At 38.8% G+C, this 22,369-nt stretch overlaps 1 protein-coding gene across 6 annotated transcripts in view; it reads right to left on the bottom strand.

Annotated features, from left to right (window-relative positions):
* The window catches only part of MTF2 (metal response element binding transcription factor 2), a 31,617-nt gene extending 9,496 nt beyond the window's left edge, over positions 1-22,121 (bottom strand). For 2 of the 6 annotated variants that reach the window (XR_005822157.1, XM_040565831.1), the window contains exons 1-14: positions 21,866-22,121; positions 11,729-11,927; positions 11,503-11,584; positions 9,914-10,009; positions 9,454-9,554; positions 8,960-9,108; positions 7,322-7,417; positions 6,050-6,118; positions 5,075-5,198; positions 2,909-2,976; positions 2,345-2,515; positions 1,565-1,673; positions 1,341-1,399; positions 1,090-1,194 (exon numbers count right to left, since the gene is read on the bottom strand). Coding sequence is in view for 5 of the 6 variants with exons in the window: in XM_040565831.1 (XP_040421765.1) it covers positions 1,090-1,194; positions 1,341-1,399; positions 1,565-1,673; positions 2,345-2,515; positions 2,909-2,976; positions 5,075-5,198; positions 6,050-6,118; positions 7,322-7,417; positions 8,960-9,108; positions 9,454-9,554; positions 9,914-10,009; positions 11,503-11,584; positions 11,729-11,927; positions 21,866-21,870 (1,433 nt within the window). In the remaining variant the exon portion in view is untranslated. Of the gene's footprint in view, positions 1-1,089; positions 1,195-1,336; positions 1,400-1,564; positions 1,674-2,344; positions 2,516-2,908; positions 2,977-5,074; positions 5,199-6,049; positions 6,119-7,321; positions 7,418-8,959; positions 9,109-9,453; positions 9,555-9,913; positions 10,010-11,471; positions 11,585-11,728; positions 11,928-14,711; positions 14,732-21,376; positions 21,659-21,865 lie in introns of those variants that run through there. The other 4 variants (XM_040565832.1, XM_040565833.1, XM_040565835.1 and 1 more) reach the window with 4 other exon arrangements.
* Positions 22,122-22,369: the final 248 nt, after the last annotated feature.

The following is a 22,369-nucleotide window of genomic DNA, read 5'->3' as shown; positions in this document are numbered from 1 at the left end:
AGAAAATATAGACTGAGGATCCATCCACCAAATACACAGACTGAGGAATCATGTATCACGAGAGAGTAAAATTCAAGTAGCAATTTATTGTCGTAAATGTGGGTCATAGTTATTTATGAAGACTGTGCCAAAAATACTTCATGCTCTATTAGACTGTAAAAAATTGCAGCATACTTACTGTTCTTTAACATGAATACAGAAACCTACCAAAACAAAAACTGCTAAAATTAATCTGGGGTACATATCTGTTCTTTTCTGACCATTATTAGAAAATTAAGCTCAGAAAGTGTTTGTGGAGTTGACTTATTTTCTGTAAAAGTAATTTAAGTACGCATTTTACATTAACAAAGAACAGCAGTTAGTACAAAAAACACCTGTGTCGTGAAGAAAGTTTTTTGTCTTACTTCTTTAGATTCCCCCAGCCAATTTATAGCTCTGCATCTCAGTAGATCATTATACCAAATCCCTGTGAATTCCCACTTCCTCAGTGTTAGGTCCCTTTGTAATATCCTCAGTCCTTCTCCGACCAGTTCCAAAATATCCTTATCTCTATTTCACAGCTACTATAACTGCCTCACAACTTTTTTCAATCTCCCACCTTATCTTCTAGCTTTGCTTTGCCAAAACTTCAATTAAAGACAAGACAGAAAAGAGGAGCCACACAGCACTGGAAGTGTCTAGAATACAGACGATTAGAAAATTGCCTGCCTTACTACAAGCGAGTTGCTATTCTGGGTTTCTCTCTCATCCAAGCGAGCATCTTCTTGAAGCTTGTTAAAATGCAATCTCTTTGGAACTACCTGGCTCAGATTTAGTCAAAGTTAGCCAAAAGGTTCAAAACTCACTGAAAGCATAACACAACCTTGCTTTTCAAGAAACCAGACTTAGAACATTAAACATTATGCTTTGGCAAGATACCTCTTGTACTATTTCCACAACTTCTGTTTATCAAAGGTGAACTACTGCTGAACCGCTTGCTTTCTGTTCCCCTGAACATTCCCCTGAAGATTTCCTTCTGAAAGTCTTTTTAAAAAATGAATATATTAAATCTCTTAATCGTTATAGCAGATAGAGTAATTGTACAATTACCTATAATGTCTGGAAATGCTAGATGAGGTAGTTTCTTTCATACTGGCAGCACCTGTGGATTCCACATCTGAGGTATTGGATGAATGTGCAGTTCCATCAGATCTCCTGGTATGCAAGATAAGGGTTGCCATGTAATGAAAATAATCTTATATTAAAAACTCAGCTGACATTTCAGAAGCAAACAAATAAATGACATGTTGTTAGAATAGCTTTACAGAGGTTTTTTTGTTTTGTTTTGTTTTTAAATTTACCCAACAGAGCAGGGTAATTCCAAGGCTGGGTTCTCTATCACTGGAACTGGTTCGTTATCCTAAGGAAAAAAACAAAGTATTTCAGATTAAGTTTGAATTGCTTATCTGTTTTGTTTGAGGGTAAATGGGGAGGGATATCACGATTTAGATTAACTGGTTATATTTTTCTTCAAAAATTATAATCCAGTTACAGCAAAAGAAAAGAAATATATCCAAAACCTTACCAGAGGAGACGACTCTGGAGTTTTGTGAATCATTTTTCTTGTATAGGGACCAGGTGGACGACCTACTGATTTTTTTTTCCCCTTTCTTTCTATACCATTACTTAATTCCCTAGAAGAAAATTTATAATTTGTTCTTTATTATTGAAGATAGTTTTCAGTGAATAAATGTTTTCCTTTGACAATGAATAAAGATTGTGCTAAATAAGCTTTTGGTGAACCAAAATTGTCATGTAAAAGCCACACATTTTGCCTCTAGAATAATACAACGGATACAAGATCTTTCTAGTGACATTACGGACTCCCTAATGTTGAAGAGGAATGGACGCATGTTAAATGTCGTTTACTCTTATGATCACACTTGGTAAAAGAGACATACTAATATAAGATATAGCTTCACATCATACTTTCTGTTGAAAAATCCAGTTAATATCATTGCATAAATGCACCAGAAAGGCAAGAGATACTGTCTCCCCAATGGCAGCAAAGATGAGATACTTCGTATTGTTCTTACTGCTAAATATCAAGTTTTTTCAGAAGGATCATAATAGAAAACTAATAAGCTTGAAGACCTTGTTCTCATAATCACCTTAAAGGAGAATATACAGCTAAATCAATTTAAAACTTAAAATATTTGCAAAGTGTACAAATAGCAGTCCACCTTTACAGTTATTTAAATAAATGTACATTAAACAATGAAAAGGACTTTTTTATAGGCACCAAAATATACTGCAAGTAGTTCCAGTTTACCATAACATTGCTAAAACCTTTGGATTATTTTACCTCACATCAGGAATTGGTTTAGATGATTTTCTGCCTTTAATTTTGAACTCATGAGAAGTTCCTTCCGGTTCTTTCTCAGCCTTTAAAGCAGCATTTGGTGGCACAGGAGGAACACGAATTCTCAAGCCAAACAAATGCTTCTTTTTCTTTATTTCTTTTCCAGACATAAACCTAGATGATTTTAAGTTAATTGTTAGAATTCTGACTCCAAGGAAAACAACATTAAAAATTATGCAAATACATATACATGTTCATGCAAAACAAATCTACGGTAAAATTATAATACTCATCCTAATGCTATTTTATTAACCCTCTTCCTCTACTGCAATCCTCAGTCTGAAATACAGAATGAGAATTCAGAAGAGGATGGAAATTAAAAACTTTCTCATAATCTGGGTTCCACTCAAATAGGAATGGGATGTTATAGTCTGAAATAGAAACAGTATTCAATATGTCAATATTATCCACAGCCAGAGTGATTATCAGGTTGACTGAGCAAAGGAGACTGAAAACTACAAACAATAAAACTGCAAACGTTTAGAACAAAAAATACCAACAACTTACATGGTCTTGTAATCATTTAATGCCTCCAGTACATGCTCATATCTTTCAGATTTTGGTGTATCTGCCAGCTGTGAAGTATTAAGAAATCATTTAACCTGACGAATTCTTCAGTAATAGAAAGATTCCAGTTACTTTGAGTCACTAAAATTATAGATTTGGATGTGAAGTACATTTATAAGGTATTAGTTGTGGAAACTGCCTAACCCCAAAAGGGTATTAGCCCATTACCCCATACATTCTGTAGTTCACACCCACAGAATTTATATTAGAATTAAGCCCAGGCCAAATAATTTACCTTTTACTTTTAAGAATTACAAGAAAAACATCTCTTAAATGTATTTTAGTATACTCGAAGAATGTAATACTAGTCTACCCTCCCAAGGCTGCTAACAAGAGTTCCGCAGTAGCATTATTTCCAAACTAATTGAGATTGCAAGCAGAGTACAACTACATTGGCACAAAAACTTAACTATTTTATTGTTGATTATTTTAACCAAAATCCTGCTACTGGACCTAATTCCCATTTTTTGCCTGCACTGGTGACTATAAAGTGGACATAACATTTATGTAATAGAGTTTACAAGATTATTTCTGTATTTAGACAGCTATTTTTTAAAGTAGCCATGAAGCTACCATATTTTCAGCTGTCATGCCAAAATGCTCCAGAATTTATATCCAATTGGATGTGCAGTTAATTTATCTTCAATTATAGAGCTGATGAACAGTTGATAAAGTTTCACTTTCAGTATGGATACTACAGAGGAGACTGTACAACACCTGCAGCCCAAAAAAAGCCCTCAGACACTTTCTAAAGAATAAAATGGTGACCAAACAGAAGAGCTAGCACATTCAACCCATTGAGCATTTCTAAAAGCTAAATGTAAACTCAAAAAACCACAACAATCTTTTAATATAATTTAGGGCAAGAGGGAAAGATTCACAGTCATTCTACTTGACTACCAAAGTTAGGAGAGAAATTTGACTGATTTTTCACAAAGTAACAACTGCTTTTAGGCATCTTTACCACATGCATTCAGTACAATCCACTGCTATCCACAGGTCTTGCAACTCTGCAGCACTTAGCTATAGAAAATTGCAATATTTTTATTGTATCATAATTAGTAACATGATAAAAATACTGACTTCAAAGCTCTCATAATTCCACCAATTAATCCTAGCTTGTCAATAATAAAAAGCTTTATCTCTTATTCAACTCTAACCAGCTAGAGAAATATGTCATTTTTGTAATATTCTTAGCTTGTCACTGTTAGAAAACTCATACCATCAGTACTGTATATGTTATTCTTTCTGCAACTAATTTTTGCTCAATAAAGAAACCAGATTAACAAAAAAACTTGCCTCAAATTTTTCAGGATACAATTTTTCCCAACTTCATGAGAGGTATTTAGAAATTTATCAGCATAAACAGTCTTGAAGATTTCCTTACAGCTTTTACACAATTACTCAAAATCTAGTCCATCAAAAAATGTAGCCTTGTGACTGAAGTTTCAATGAAGGTATAGAAGCATTGGTTAAGAAATTAAAAGTACCACTTAAAGAGGTGAGTTTTCTAATTTTCAATCTCTCCTCCCCTAAGATAACTGTTTAGTGAGTCAAATGGCTGGAAAAGATCGAAGTCTTTAGACTGGTAGATGAATTGACCACTCGTGCTTGGAAGAGGGAGGAAAGAATAAATGTTTCTTTATAATAATTTGTCAGATTGTACACCTAAGAGACTTTGATGTCTTCATACTAAATATACTCTGCATTCAGTTCGATATTTTCTACATTTTCTGGTCTGCACACATGAAAATATCGAAGAACTATGAGACAGTTACAAAAGAAAAGAAAAGCAAAACATGTATGCCACAGAATAAACAGTTGAGTATAAAAATAAAGTTGCCATGCAAACAACAAACTAATAGTTCCGTGGGTCACTTTAGAAATTCCATAGCTCAGAAAAACATACACTACTTGAACATCCAATTTTTGCAAGGAAATTGAAGATGATCTTCAATTTGAATTTGAATTACCATTTGAATTACCAGATTTTATGGTAATAATAGATTTAATATGCTCCATAAAGCAGTTCATAGGTCCCTAAACTCCCACTGACTTTCAGGACTCAGGAGTGAGGGGGGAAAAAAAAGTATTCCAACTACTTACCTCACCAGGATGCAATCTATCCCAGTTTTCATTAATGTATGCCATGAGTTCAAGCTCCGAATCAAAGTATTTCTTCTTATGAATAACACTTAGGTTGTAAAGGCATAGATGTGCTATATCTACCCTAGAATTCAGAAATATTTGAATCAAAAACAACACAAAAGGTTTTCCCCAACTGCTTTTCTTTGAAATAATTTAGGAGAAAAGATTAGCACAATATAGTTAGACAAACACAAAGCATAACTTAAAACACTCAGTCCAGGAAACAACATTATGAAATCTCCTACCCTTTTTCTTCCCAATGTGACTGCTTCAGCTTTGAATTGTACTTTCATTTCTGCCTCACCTCATTCTCATGATGTTCTTTTAAACTCCAAAACTGGTTTAAACCACATTACATTTAAATAATTCTAAATTTATACAAGTATTATCATGAATTAACATTTAACAAGGTCATTTCCACCTTATATTTGTTAGCATATATATCCATTAAACTGGATATTATTTCTAATACAAGCTACAGTTAAAAGACTTCAAACTAGAACTTAGATACTAGATATTAAACTAGAACTAGATATTAAATCTCATCAAGAAAACTACTATAAAATGTGTCAAGATGCTTACTATTGTACTCTGTACCTTTGGCTCATCTAACAACAAGACTCTAAACCTGCAAAAAGGACTTTTGTTTAGGTATCTCAAACTTCACATACACAAACAAGTATTTATTTGCAAATTTACTGAAAAATTCCAAGAATAAATCCTAAGTGAACACAATTGCAAATATGTGCGTGCATTTATGCATACACTTTGAAAGGAAAACTGTTCCAGTTCATACAAGAACAACTCAGGAAACAACAACTCAAGACAGCAAGTGAATTTCCTTTTTTTTTTTTTTTTTTAATGAGACAGAAAAAAAAAAAGCACACTATGTACACAACTCACCTTTCTGGTTTGTTTTAAAGTTTCACTTACCATCTCAAGGGTAAACGCTTGAGGTATTCTGGTCCAGAACTGCAAACTGAGCAAATGAACGTATAAAACCTAAAAATATATACACATGTATATATACGTGTGACTAGGTGGTAGGTGTCTGTATAGAAGCACACACAAAAAAAATATTTTAACATATTACTTATTATGAGCTACCACCTCATCATTCTTGACAAGACTCTTCACTTGCTTTTTTTTTTTTTTAAAGACAGATTGGGGAAAAATGAAAAGCAAGCAGTCTAGAAACCCAGCCAGACAGCATTTGATAGTCCTTTCATCCACCACCATCAGCTTCTACGATGCACCCTGTCTTCTACCTGACACAGCTATCCCTACTTTGTAAATTTTATGCTCCATGTCTTCAAGGTTAGCTCCCTCAACCTGTGACTATATTGGTAAAGATGTTCCCCAGTGTCCCCATTCCATTCAATCAAGTGAAGAAGCCTGTGCACAAGGGTAAGCATGTGTTTAAAGGAGCATTTCCTAGGTCTTAATTTAGTTCCTTCACACAAACATTTCAGTACAACTGAGGGGTAGAAGAAAACGTAATGAGATGCTCCTTGATTACTTTCTCAAATTCTCTCTCTTATCTGTTCCAAATACTCCAAATTCCTTTTAAAAGGAAAGCACAGACAAGCGCCCTTTCTTGTTTCCTTTTCTCTCCACTCATCACACATGAACAGAGGATGTAAAGAGTTGTCATCTAACTATCTCTCCTGTTTCTCCAGTTCCCTGTACTAATCGTTTCAAACGAGCTGGAAAAGAGCTGGTGTTACCCAGGCGAGCTGGATGGAGACAGGAGCACTGATGCACTACAGACAATGGAACAAGGGAAACAGTCAGAAAAACATTTTATTTACCCTGTTCCACTAATGGTCGATTTTCACACTGTTTCTAGGTCTTCTCTACAGCACACACACTGACAGCCTACAGCTTTAACACTTCTGATCTCCCAATAGCCTATTGTATAATGGATCTCCACAAAAAGTCAAATCAATAACAGTTTAAAGTCAACTATCCATTAATTACATCTTCTCTGCCTCCTTTTTTTCCTTTTTAAACAGAGATGACAAAGTGCATTTTCTTGGCACCTGAACACATCTTTTATTTTCTATAATCTTCTATGTTAAACTCACCACAATGCTTTTGGAAAATACTGATGTATTACTGATGCCTTAATAAAAGCTCACCTATGACATACTCCCTCCACATTTTAAATAAAGGCAACCGTAAGGTATAGTTCAAGTTTCTTACCTATCACCAAAAAGCATGGGCTTTTGGAGGCACTGCACGCAAGCCTCATGGAACCACTGCTTACATTTGCAGCACTGCAACATCTTTAAATACCAGCTTCACCAACAGAAAGAAAAACAAGACATGTTAAATGTAACAAAGAACCATTTCAATTTAAATTAAATAGCAAGGGATCTTCTGACCCAAACTTTCACTATTTATAAAAGTCACCCGTGTTACTGAAATATGAATATGAATGTTTCAGTAACACAGTTTCACAATGAACCATTACTAGAAAAGTCTGACTCGAAGAGGCCTAAATAATAAATAAAAAAAAAAAGGATTGAGTTATTTAAAAAAAATAAAATTGAATTTCCTCTGATCTTTTAATTCTTGATCATAAGAATTAAAGAAATCCATTTAACATTTAAATGCCTTCTCACATACTGGATTAGCTTCCTTGTCATTTTCTAAAGCAACAACAGTCGCATATGTCACAAACATTTGTTCTGAGGGTTCAACTATTTGAATCCTCAAACTGAGCCTCAGTTTAGACTCTTTTTTTTTTTTTTTGGCCTTTTTCCACCTTCTCCCTTGAGAAAAGGAACCATGCAAATTTGAAAGTTACATTTTTGTAAGTCTGCAAAATTCTCAAAGTTCTGCTATGTGAGTATAAACTCAAAATCAACCATAGAATAGCTCGGGTTGGAAGGGACGTTAAAGATCACCTAGTTCCAACCCCAAAAGCTTTACTTCTTTGTGGGACTCTGACTTGCCTTGACTTCAAATCTTCAGTGCTACTTTACTCATTCACTAATCCACGCAGACACCACAGTATTCATTTCTAGCTGCTTAGATGTCCTCATTCCTTGGAAATGGAAGAACCAAGGAAGGACTCTACAATGCCGTTAAGAGAAAAAAGAGCCAGCCGCTTATGGTAACAGCTGCAATACAGGGCATCATGCTGAAGTAGAATCAGACAGGATCCTACCTCATAGTATCCTACCTTGTATTAATTCTGACCCTGATGTAAGGGAACAATTCAGCATAACTTTACTCATATGAACAAAGACAGTGTAGCACCTGTGCAAATCTAGACAATAAAAGCAACAAAATACTCCTTTTTTCAGCGTGTCACTGTTTATATATACACAAACTTAAGTCATGTTTTATAAGCTTGTCTTTCAAAAAATAACCAAAGAACTTCACAATAAATACAGCTGTTTATTCTAACTGTATTTAATAAACTGATGTCCAGATACATTTACATTTCTGACTAATGACAGGTGTGTTAACATCAGAAAAACGTTGTCTACAACTGCAAGATCAGGAATAACTCCATCTGACCTCAAGCATAGAGCAATAGCAATGAAACAAAATTATATTACTGTTTGTTGTAGAAGGGGCTTGTTTTATTTTATGTCACATGACAAAATTAAAACAAATTGAATGGGACAATGAAAGACATTAATAATATATTTCCCAGGAGATATTTTTAAAATAACAGTATGAGTAATTAAAAATTCCACTCCACATCAACTTTAATACCTATATACAACAGAAACAGCCAATGTAACAAGTAAAAGTCTACAGGATCAGGGTCAAAGTTTGCAGCTTTATTATGGAGAAAAGTGCTTGCATAGTTATCTGTTTACTTACTCTCCAGGTCCTCCACAATAGCAGTAGCACTGCTGGACATTGGTTTTATGGCCTGCATCCCACTCAAGGTCTGTTGCGTTATATGGCAATGTTTGTTTCATGACTTGCAGTGCTTTGGCATTTGGTCCTTTCTTAAGTGCACCACCTCTCTGAGCCAAAATAAATACACTAGTTTACAAAAGTAATCATACATTCCTGAAACTTTCAAATCCTTTAATTTGAAAGTTACAAAAGTTCGTCTATAATCAAATAAAGTGCTTTCACCTATCCTTATGCCTTAATATACCAGCATATTTTCAAAAAATGAAATGAAAAAGGAATGTCACCTATCTCTAAAATAAAGATTAATTCCCAAAATACAAAACTTTTTCATCCAGATCAAAGTTAACACGAGAAGTTGCTGAAAAAATGCTGTATTATTTGCTGGTTTCAAATTCAAACAAGTTATGCGAGCAATTTGGGAATATTAAGAAGAGTTTTTTCTAGGAACATACCTTTGTTGTTGTTGCAAAAACACACTGTCGACAGAGCCATTTATCATCTGAATCAATCACACTGGAATCAATATTTGGTGTGTGACACAGCTGATGATAACCTATATTAAGTGTGATTAACCAAGTTAAAAAAAAAAAAAAAAAGGCAAAAGAAAATAACTACATATAATTTTAATCCAACTATAATGCATTATCCTTTGCCGAGTGCCAAAACTCTGATCAAAAAACAGTAACATTCAAAACGGTCCTTTAAATTTTCTAAGTAAAAAAGTAGCTTTACTTACAGAAGAGGTGTTAGTTACTTTAACATGTTTTATAATTATTCACTGAATTTTTAATAGCCTCTAAGAGCTATAAAACCTAAGATTAGTTGAGCAATCAATGATAGCCATGTAAATATCCTCCTCCATGAAACAAATGTCTTTTAAAATGCAGGAAATAGGAAAAAAAATCTAGTTACCTTGCCCACATTTATCACATATAACCATTTCATTCGGTGCTTCTGAATACTCTTCCTGACATATTGTACAGACCATTTCCCCACTTTCAGTGGCTCCTAGAAAAAGACAAAGGTATGATTTTTCCCCCTCCAGACTACATCTGCAGTTGGTACCATCATCACATATATGCTTTTTTGGTAATGAGTTACAGATCCATGAATTGTAGAAACAGATTGCTATTCAGTCAAACTCCCTAGCAAAAAATAAATTCACACATTCTGAACAGACTTTAAGTATCTTCATCACTTATCATAGGCTGCCGCATAGATATAGGCTATATATTGCCTATTGACTATGCATTCCATGATTCCTCAATATAAACGACAAAAATTAAATATTTGAATAAAGAATATAAAAGCAGACTGAAAAATATGCATCGACACATCCTATCTGGACAATTGACAGATATGTTTTGTATTCAAAGCAGTTTGCATCTTCCTATAAATACTACATGCACAATTTAGTGCATGTCTTTTTAATAAATCTGCCCAAAGTGCTTTAAATTTTAAATTTACAACACACTTAGGAAACATGTTATTACTTCTTATAAATATCTGCAAGCAAACAAAAGCACACAATAACTGTAAAGGTTAAGAGAAATGTTAGCTTTTAGACTGGAAAAAAAAAGTACATCTTGCTTCAGTTACACCACATATCAGGGTAAAAATCTGGATTAAAATACAAGCTATTTAATCTACTTGTTATCATACTCATGAACTAACATTTGACTGTTACCATAAATGACTCAAAGATCATAAATTAGCACCATATAAAAAAATTTAAAATCTCCTCAGAAATAAAACATTTGCTATTATGAATGCAAACCTTTTCCTCTTAGCAAATAGTGTTTGAATATCAAGAATCAGCAGGAGACAGATCAGCCTTCCATTACTATTTCATCATCGTGTAAAAGTAACCGATTTTCAGATGATCAGATGAAACTCACTGAAATTCTCATCCATGCTTTATTAGCATTAGATTATTAAAGCACTTGCTAGTCCCAAAATATCTGAAAAACTAAAGTTAATATAAAACAGACATCTCACCTGATAATTGAACATTTCTTTACAATACTTAAATACCCCCATACTTTCTTATGTGAAAGAGTATGGTGCTATTTTAAAGCATGAAAAATCCATTCAAATGCAGGATCTTCCAGTCTTTGGTTTCTTTCTACATTATGCTGTTTCAACTGAAAACAACAGGAAGTCAAACTCTGTAAACGAGGTCCTGGAGTTTTCTGTTAAGACAGCATTATACTATATTCCCATCCAAATAAACACAAACGTGATTATTTTTAGAAGTGTTCTACCCTTCCTGCACATAGTTATGGGAAAACAAACAAACAAACAAAAAAGTAACTTCAATGAAAAGAGTTTTTGAAAAGAGGTGAGGCTTTCTGTTTGTTTTTTAATTTGCCTAATTCATGACCCTGGGTCACATTAAACTATATTGCTCTTTAGAAAACAAGCATACAATACAATCATTTTAACAGATATAATAATCTAAACAAAATACCAAACAATGACCACTTCACTGAAGTCCTTGCCTGTTTGTATGTCCTTCCAGAGAACCCAGGATTTGGAACTGTCTTCAAATATAATGAAGCAGTTCTGTTTCAGTTTATTTATCTGAAAAACATGAATACAGTGGAGGCCATGAGTAAAAGGACTAAGTAGAAGAATATATTTAATCTTAAGTATGTGAAACAATAACGCTGTCTTATTTAACCAACATATACTGTAAGACTCTATTGAAGTTAAACAGCTGTTTACCTTTTTGATAGTTCCAAGATAAAACAAGCCATCTGACCATCTAGCTAGGACATCCTGACCTTCTTCAAATTTACACAGTGGCTTTTTGGCTTTCTGCCCATCACGTAATGACAGCTTGGTCAAGGATGCTGAGGTCTTATGGCTTCGACGTAAAGGAGACCGCTTATGGACCAGTGAATTACCCACCGCTGTAGAGTCTCTGAAAGAAGAGAAGCAAGAGAAAATGTAAACAAAACTATAGTAAAGTAAGAAAACTGTTATTTTAGATATTAATGATTTACCGATAGAATTCACTTAGCTACCTCCAGAACTTCAGTTACCTAAGAAGCTGGTCGTATTTTCAGACTCTGCAACTACAAGACTCCACAAATTTGAAAGAGACAAGTTTGTATAAAAGAAGAATCTTCTATGACACTAACATAAATAGGGATGGGGACACTCAAACAACTTTTCTGCTCCATCTCTTCATAAGGGTACCAGAAGCATCAGAGAATGCATCAAAACATTCAATGGAGGATTGCTTCTGCAAATATGAACCATTGTAGACACTGTCAGAGTTCTAGAATTCCAAGGAAACTAAAAGGGTCCTAAGACAATTCTACTACCCCAGTAGTGAGAGTATCAGTCTATAGTTAATGTGGTGCACAGCAGTTAGCTACTCAGGGTAGTAAGATATGGTGTATGGGGGAACAGTAGGTTGAGCATTATGCTAACTCAAGGTCTAAGTTAACTCAGATACACCCAGTACTGTAATGTGTTTTGCCACTAAACATAGCTGTAGAGGTTTCCAGCACAGGAATGACTTCTACATGTTACATTTCTAATGTAAAACAGTTTACTTCTACGTTAGAATAAGAAAGGAAAAGTGTGAGGTCCTTTAGCCTTTCTTCACACACAAAATCAAACATACAATTACTAGAATCACCATTTCTTTTCCCCCCCTCATGATTCTGCAATATAAGTTCTGCTGCTTCCCACATGAAAGCTATTTAATGTTAGCACTGCTTTTCCTAAGTCCTACTGCACCAAAAGAGGAGCAGCCAGCAGGCCAAGGGAGGTGACTGTTCCCTTCTGCTCTGCCCTTGCGAGGCCCTACTTGGAGTGCTGCGTCCAGGTCTGGGGCCCTTAGCCCAGCACAAGGAGGACATGGAGCTGTTAGAGCAGGTCCAGAGAAAGCCACAACAATGATCAGAGGGCTGGAGCACCTCTCCTATTGGGACAGGCTGAAAAAGCTGGGGATGTTCAGCCTGTAGAAGGCTTGACCTTATTGCAGCTTTTCAATACTTTCAGGGGCTTATTAAAAAAAAGATGGAGAGCAACTCTTTGCTCAGGCAGATAATGACAGGACAAGGGGGAACGGTGTTAAACTGAAAGAGGGGAGATTAATATTAGAGGTTGGGGGAAATTCTTTACTACAAGGGTGGTGAGGCACTAGAAGAGGCTGCCCAGAGAAGCTGCAGATGCTCCATCTCTGGAGGTGTTCAAGACCAGGTTGGATGGGGCCCTGGGCAACCTGATCTAGTGGAAGGTGTCCCTGCCCATGGCATGGCGTTGGAATTAGAAGGAACCTTAAAGACCATCTAACTCAAGTCATTCTAGGATATGATTCTATGATACCACAGCCTCTGACAAAGAAGCCAGGACACAGGCAGCATTCAAAATAGAAGTTTATAACAAGAGAATTGCTGTAGCTGAGCCCGTTAGCCTGGGTCATTTTACTTCTTAAGAATAAGATTTGCAGTCTTTCCCCCCAGCAGTGCCATCAGGCATTGCATAAAAATTTTCAAACTATTAGACACTCCAGGTTCTCATTCTAACTGCAGTCAGTCCAGAGCTTACTGTTTCTCTCCCCACTGTGTGTTCTCTTTGCACGGGATTTCACTTGCCATTTCATTACCCAGCTATTCAGTAGGTTGAAGTTCTTCTGTTTGGCCAGGCACCTTCTGCATTGTTCCAAATAAACTCATATCCTTAAAGTACTTCATCATTTGAACTCACCATCTTCTGTACATCACTGCAAGATTTTATCCCTTCTCTTGTACATTAGCTTTAGTTTTTGGAAAAGCCTTTGAAACATGCTGTCAGCCCTTAACACGTGTTGCTGCCACCTTCTATTCTCTCCTTTGTATCTGTACAAGCATTTACATACCCAAGTACCAAACAGGCTCTGAAACAAGCGTGTCTGAAGTCAGCCAGTACCCTGAGGATGAAGATTAAAACCTCAATTCCCCCAACTCCTCTGACTACATAAATGCCCAAGCTGACATAAAGCAAGCAATGTTCAAAGGCTAGGCAAGGTTAGTTCAAAACAACCTAGAAATAGCTGTGAAACTATAAACTGCTCTTTTTTTTTTTTGGAAAGGAATCATCATTAGGAAGTATCTAAGTATTCTGATACTACAAGTTACATCATCACATCTATGAACTTGATTTAGCTTATTAAACAGGTCAATAAAATGCAGTGGGTATTCTAAAACACCCAAAGCAAATTGACTAGTCTAGTGTACCTTGAACCAGTTTAATGCGTGTATTGACAGAACAACTCTTCTAGACATTCAAAGGTGTTCTTTCCAGCTTTTTATTCAGTTTGATTTATAGGACTAGAGAAAGTGGCTGAAAAGTAGTAACAGTGTCTCTTCTGTAACAGCACATGAGAAGGGTCTGAAAGATCTTGGACACAGTAAGCAAAAAGACAGTCAGGTCATTTATTATATATAATCTAGTACAGATTTCCAATTAAAAAAGCAAATCAACAAGCACAATATTTTGAGTTTTACAAAAGAAATGATCATATGCTTGTGAAGACGACTTTAGTACAGAAAAATTTGTCCCGTAATTCCAAAGTATAACTTCAGTGACTAACTTAAGTGCCTAGTGCATCATTTCCTAGTACAGAGCACTTCTACAAGGAGTCTATACACGGTCTTGTACAACAGCCTAAATTCACAATATACACTTCAAACACCGAAGGATCTCGACTCACACACCACAAAGGTCTGAGCCAATGAAGCAGTCACCTCTCCCCTGTCCACACTGCCTGCTCTATAACAGACAGCACTGCTGAAGCGATGACCGAACAGCTCATGAAGTAGCTCCTGCTGAGGCAGTTTCGGGTGTAACTTGATGTGTAGACAGAAAACAGGGTTAGTTGGAAAACAGGCTGACAGTTGCTTTCCACATGGATCAGAAATTCCTCCTCAGTGAAACATGTCCTCAATGTTTTAATGGAGATCAAGTGGGAACAGCCACTGTCTTAACTGGTTGATTTTAATTAACAAACCATTACCAGAAAGTTACACTAACCATTAAAATCAATTTTTCATACGATGTTAAATGAAAATGCAAGTTACATTAATTCCTTGCCATTTTGAAATTGATCTAAGCATTCCACATTTTTAAGGAACTTGTTTTCAGGTCTTCTCTAATGCTACCTCCATAGCATCTTCCCACCAATTTATAGGATTACCAATAAAATCAGTAACATTTAAGTAACAATTTACTCACCATCTTAAGATTTCCCTTCTAGCACTTCTCACTGCACAATGTTCAATGTCTTATTTCTCCCCCGCCCCAAAAAATGCATCTAATATAAAAACTTACTTTATCTCATTTAACTTGCACAACTGAGCTATGTTGCATGTCATACAGAATGTCCAACTTAAGCATGTATTAAGCTTTATATCTTTTATTCAATACTGTTTATATGCTGTGGCTCTACTCTTATTCAAGCACTTAAAGTCCAAAGAAAGTACTTACGTACCCATGCAATTCTTCAGTAGTAGGGGAATTCAGTCTGCATGTTGAAATATGCTTCAAAATAGGAAATGCACTTTGACCATTCCTTCATAAGGTAATCTCATGAAGTACTGAGAACACTCACTCATTTTTTCACCTCAGGGTCTTGATCATAACCATAGATATTCTCAAGCAAGACAAGCAGAAGCCCTTCTACTCATCTACTTAATGAATTAAGTTACAGTAACATGCTGCAGTAGGAGGAGGTCACTGTCATTCTTTGTCAACTGGAATGGCAAATTCCCTCAGAAAGTAAGCTACCCAAAAATCTGGTTCAGTAAGCGGACTGAACCATGACACCCTATTCATAGCATTGTATCTACTAAAATGAAAATTAGAACTTGCCAGTTATCTTTACTGGACGTTAGAAAGTCTGAATGTTCATGCAGCGTCTCAGACTCCCATTTCTCCCCAAAAGCCCTATAAGACGACATAGGGAAGCCAGGGAGAAAAGATGGGAAGAAGATGGCAGCATTCACCCTCTCATTTCCAAGTACCAGGGTAGGTCACTCATACTTCTGTACTTTTTCAGTTTCAACAGCTGCTCTGAAGCACTGCTGTTAGGAAGAACTCTCCAGTCATTTCTCCAGGCAGCGCAGTTCACTGGTTAGTTTCACAGAATGGTTTATCAGCAAAACAGAGCACAAGCAAACAAGCAGCTTGGGACAGGAACTCCCTCAGCTGGCACTGCCAGAGCATACCACTGAGCACAGAGCATCTCGCTGACAGCCCAGGCAATTTCAAGAAGCTTGTTTCAGAAGGACTGCGTGATACATAAATACTTCACCGTTCACAGTTAGAGGTGATCACTACCCTATGAGCCCAGGTTTTGAAAAACAATTCAAAAACATTGTTAGCAACTAAGCATCCAAAACATTAACAGAAACTTTTAATTCACTGAGAACTTATAGAAGGAGGACCTGGAGATAATTTGTTTATTCCCAGTATATACAAGCCACACTGAAGGGAAGCCAAGCTTGGATGGTCCAGCAGGTTTAGAAGGAACTCAGTCTGGAAATGGCACACATTTTTAATATTTACTGGTATATACACACTGCATCCTACTGAGACAACTCATAGATCCCAAAGCCACCTCAAAACTGGAAAAGGCGATATCACACAAGTTCATTCACTAGACCTTCCTCTCTTATAATAACTAGAGATAATAATTTTATGTTCTGATCAGAAGTAGCTTTACCCTTTCAGTTTCAACTGTTGCGTCTAGAATTAGATGAAATGTATGCTTCCATAAACCTTTAAAAAAAACGAAACACACCCTCAGCTATGAATAAGGGTTGTAAAATGCCAGCGGTCTGTTCTACTCTTCAACACAGGACAGTTAGCATCTCACAGGGACCAGAGGGGGAGCAGAGGGGAGAGCCTAACAAAGACTGGGAACACACCAAACAAGTACAGTTTCGTGTGACTGATCCAACACAGCAGCTTGCTCCCCTCCCACCAGCTCTGGGATAACAGGCTTACTTCTCCATAAGCTTCCTATCCATTTTCTCCCCCCTTATTGTGGATTACTTTTCTGATACGTTAAACAAGTTCAAGCACCTCGCAAAGGTGACTAGACAGGTGAACAGCAGGTAAGCAGCAAGACCTCACAGCCAGAGGGTGGCAGAAAAGGGGAATTAATCTCTTCTGGGAGCCACAGTCTTAGTTCATTTACCCAACACTGCATAACCAAGTCCAAAGCCACGCTTCCACTGCAGCTGCTAGCTTGCAACTGCATGTTTCTTCTCCCTTCCTTGCACCATCTCTCCCATTTATCAGATCTAATGCTGAACAATATTAGAATCATAGAATGGCTCTGGCTGGAAGGGACCTTGAAGATGATTTAGTTCCAACCCAAAATACTGGCTCGCTGTGGCAGCAATACCCCTTCCCCCAAACAAAAAGATTCTGCTGGGCCATGAGCAAAGACAGATGTAGTAGGATACTTCCCACGCTTGCCCCGAATCCAGACATACAACCAGCTTGATCCAAAAAACCTAGGAAGTTCACTTTGCTTGTGATAGTGACAAATTTGTTGCAGTAGTCACTGTTCCAATCATACAGAAACACACTATTATATTAAGAAGTTGCTACACTTATAAGCAGAAGCTCCAATACATGTCTAAACATAGTCTGTCCTTTTGTACTGATTCATGGAACCACTTCCAACGTGCTGTGTCACAGAACACATACACAAAGGTGTACTTTTAGCACCTTACCTTCACACTATTTTATGTTCTGGTATGATGAAAAGCCTAAGCCACATCACTAATGTGCAGGAAAAAAGGATAATTGAAATCTAACCTAGGCATACCTCAACCTAGAAAAACAAATAGCAATGGTTGTGGGAAAAGAAATACATTCCCAAAATTGTTCCACTAACCCAAGTGAGGCTAACCAGCCTGTGGTTCCTGGGTTGACATTTCGGCCTGTCCTGAAGATGGGTTTAACATTTGCTATCTCTAGTCATCACTGACTATCTCTGTTCTCCACTACCTCAGATGATAAAAAGCAGCCCCACAAGAACATCAGTTACCTGCGTGCTCCTGAAAGCAGCCCACCTGGTCCCACGGTTCCATACGAGTCAAGTTCACATTCTTATTTAAAGATGTGCAGCAAGCCCATTTGAAGACCACGCAAGCAAGCCATGCTAAACAAATCCATCAAGGGTGGGGAGGTTAAAGTATCATTTAAAGCGTGAAGATTTAGGCATGAAGGTTTCAGGGCACCCACTTTCTAGATGAGCTGCTCCATGGTAGCAAGATGAGAAATTTTAACTTGTTTACTTCCCAGCACTACTCAGGTTTAACATGATAGTATTCATCATCATCAGAAGTGATTTCCATGCAATACATTACTTACATTGCTATCCCAATATGGTGGATGTGGTTTTTTTAATCATTTGAAGAAGACTTGTCATCATTTTGGCTATGATTTTTGCTCCAAATTACTCTGTATGGTTAGACACTTTAAATAATCTTATGCTAATGACAGAACATCTTTTCACTAGTTTTTTTTTTTTAAAAGTATTTCTGTCCTTTCAAAAGTATATCCATTACATTACTTGATAAAAATACTAAGTTCTGCCTTTTTCCAAAAAAGTGGTACTAAGAACTAAAAGAGGCATAAGCCAATCCAGCTGATGAGCAGCTGAGTCCATGAACTGAGCGCTAGAAAGAAGCTTGACCAGAAGATTGAAGGGAAGTGACTGTTCCCTTCTACTCAGAACTCTGAAAGCATGAAGTATATTGCATTTGGGGTTTCCCAGTGCAAAATAAGATACAAAACTAGCATGTGTTCGCTGTAGGGCTACCAAGACAGCCAAAGACTGGAGCACTTGGCCTGTTAGAAGAGGCTGAAAGAGCTGGACTTATTTGGCCTGCAGAAGAAATGGCTTCAGAGAGACCTAACAGCAGCCTATGAGAGGATTAGCAAGATGGAATTAGCCTCTTCACAGTAGCACACAGTAGAAAGACAAGACTTCATGTACGTAAGTGGAAGAAAGATGTTCTGATGAATATAGGGGAGAAATTTTCTCCCCATAAAGACAGTTTAGCAGTGAAACAGAGGCCTAGGGAGGTTGTGTGGCCTCCATCACTGGAGGCTTTCAAGGGCTGACTGGATAAGTCCTTGAACAACCTGGCCTGGTGGCTGAAGATGCACTGAGCAGAACTGGGGACTTCCCAAGATCCCTTATGACCCAAATCATCTTCTGATCTTATGAAGTATGACTCTCCTTAATAGGACCGATTCATACCATGAAAAGGAAGAATGCATTTATCCCAGCAGCTGCCTAGCCCTATAACAACAAACATTTCTGACTTTGGTTTTATTTGATCAAGTCCTCCTTCAAGAAATAACTAGAAGTATTTTAATTCTGTTTGACATGTAAAGTTAAAGTATTAGTCCTTAGGTCTTCATTAAGGAACAACATATTTCCCTGCATATTGTAGTACCTTGGGAGGTCGGGTGGGGTAGTCCTGTACCACCCCATTTGTTCTGTAAAAGCCGTTTGTTTTGGGACTGATCATGTATTTATACACAAAAAGAGGCAGAAGGTAGCATTAAGGAGAGAAGAGTATCAGGTTCTCAAATCAGATTTTCCCTTAAACATATACTTAACACCCCCTTGAACGTAACAACTGCCTTTTGGGTTTCCACAGTATCCAAATACAGCATGCCCAGCAGGGCACCTAAGGGAGTATAGAATGAGCAGGCACCCAGGCTGTAAAGATTACAGACAACACACTGACTTGCACTGGCAGGAAAAAAAAAATTCACAGGTGACCAAAACTCATGAAGATAGACTTATTTTAAATTTATTACCATGGAGCACTCATAAAAGTCAGTTCTTGTAAGAAACCTTTCAGAAATAAATCTAACTAAAACATAAAAAATAAAGTATTATCCCCGGGTAGTTTAGTTAGTGAACAAAATATGCCCACACTCAACAGGAACATTCATCACTAGTTATCATCTCTCACAGAAAATCAAGCCTCTCGACTTCACTCAACAATAGAGATTCCACCTTCTAGGAAGAAGCCATCAGCTTGAAATGTAGGTTGTTTAAGGTGCAAATTAAACTAGTTTCAGTACTTCCACTAACAGGTATCACCCTGCCCAGAGACCCTCCAGCAATACCTGTGGTTTTATAATTCTTCTCCTATTGTGCTTTACTCAAAGACATACATCCCCTCCATTTCCTGCAAGGAAGGTCTGTAAAGAAGGTGAAACCAACTGCAGCAAGCTCAGAGGCAGTCACACAAGAAGTACTACCAAAAACTAAGAATTCATTCTGGCTTTCACTTACTTGTTTCTTCCATCCAAACTTCTTCCTCTACTCCCCATGTTACTTGTGCAAAACGTGCTTTAAAGCAACTTGAAGTGTCTCAGGTACTATCTTTATTCACACCTATCTCCAGAAAATACAGATGCCCACTGCCTAATAGCAAATGAACTGTGGCTACTTGTTACAGCACCTTTTCTCATACTTCACCTGATCACCTAATGCAGTGAAGAACTAGCATATCTGAGTTCAGTCTTGATACTAACTAGCCACGTGTATCACCTTCAACTAGTTAGAATATATACACACACCTCAACTGCCAACCAACTATACCAAGCCAACTTTTAGAACCAACTGACACCTTTTAAGAATTCGTCCTGGAGTACATATGTGGTTTCTCTAAGAATTGTCTTTCATATAACTGACAAAATGTGAGTTAACTGCAGAAAGCATTACTGTTAAACTCTCACTGTAGATGCACATTTCACTAGCTTGTAGCTCCTTGCAAAGAGCCATCCTTCTCTCTCACTACTTTGTTATTCACTTTCTTACATTTTATTTTCAATCTTTGTACCCCCTTGTTCTCTTTTCTCTTAAAAAGAAACTAAATGTATTAACCTCTTTCCTAATACTATTGTAACTATGCTTTTTCTCTTCTTCCAATAGATTTGTAATTTGAGCTCTCAGAAGAGGGACAAACATTAGGTTGTTAGCTTTTAGCAACCTGATTACAGACAACAAAAATCAGGGAACCTGTTTTCTTACTATCCCATGCTTTTGCCAGCTTAAATACAAGACATTTATCACGTTCCCTTACATTGTAAACCAGGAAAAAAAATCACGCGATTATCCATCACTGCGTATGGCCTTTTAGTCACGAGCTGGGCCCAACCACCAGAAACCCACGGAGCAAGCAGAACGCTAGGCTGCCTCCGCGGCAGGCCCATCCTTGCACGCCGAGGCCTCCTCCTGCACGCAGCACCCAGATGCTCTGGGGGGTGACGGCCCCTGGTGCCCCGCCGCCGCCCGGAGCCGTATTGTTCTCCCCGACTACCAGGAGCACCGACCCTTTCCCCCTGCGGCACTCGAGCAGGGAAGCAGACACAGCGCGTTCTCGGGGCAGCTCCCCGAGGCAGCCCGGGGGCCGTGTTTCACGGGCTGGGAGGGCACGCTGCTCAGCCTGCCGGCCGCGCTGCTGACAGAGCTGGAGGTGAGGCACCGCAAAAACCAACCCGAAGTTACCAGCGAGCACCGCCACCGCCTCTTTTGTGTCGCTCCCTTCACACGTGAGCGAACGTAGCCATTTCGGCCAATGCCCACGGACCGAGAGAGAGGAAAAAATAAAAAGACAGGGCACAGCCGGTGCGAGGCCCCCGCCCGCCGCCCCCTTCCCTTTGTTGCGGCCCCGCTGAACTCCCCGGGCCCCCTCAGCCCTCGGGGCGGGGATGGGGGCACCGGGGGGGCGCTGCGGGGCCCGAGCTGCCGCCCCCTTCCCGGCCCTTCCTTCGCTTCCTTCCCTCCCCCGCCGCCCCTCCTTCCTCCTCCTCCCCCCTCACCTCATTCGGTCCCCCCAGTGGTGCCAACCGCCTCATACAGGGAAATCGCCGAGCGCGGCAGCGGCCTCCCCCCGGCGGCCCGGGCCCTCGGTGCGCGGCGGGACCCCCCCCGAGCTGCGGCCCTGGCGGACAGAAGGGCGGGGGACGGCTCAGAGCCGCCTCAGGGCCAGCCCAGCCGCGGCGCAGCCCCTCGCCATTTTTGTTTCCCGCGGAGGAGCCGCTGGTGCATTGTGGGAGCACAAAGGGCCGCCGCCCCGCCCCGCCCCGCCCGCGCCGCCAGGCAGCTCCTCGGCCAGGGGGCGGTGCGGCGCGGTGGCGGAGGGACACAGGTGGAGGCGAGCCGCTGCCACCCGCGGAACAAAGGCGGACTACTTTAGGCGTGCGCGCCGCGCTGCGTATCCGTGCGCTCGGCGCGGCGCTGGGGCGGGACGCGCGCCGCCCTGCTCTCACGGCCGCCGCCCCCGCCCATTGTTCCCGTCGCACCTGAGGGCTGCGCGCCTGGCC

The sequence above is a fragment of the Cygnus olor genome, chromosome 8 (assembly GCF_009769625.2).
Source record: "Cygnus olor isolate bCygOlo1 chromosome 8, bCygOlo1.pri.v2, whole genome shotgun sequence".
NCBI lineage: Eukaryota > Metazoa > Chordata > Aves > Anseriformes > Anatidae > Cygnus > Cygnus olor.
This window is presented reverse-complemented; position numbering and strand designations above follow the sequence as displayed.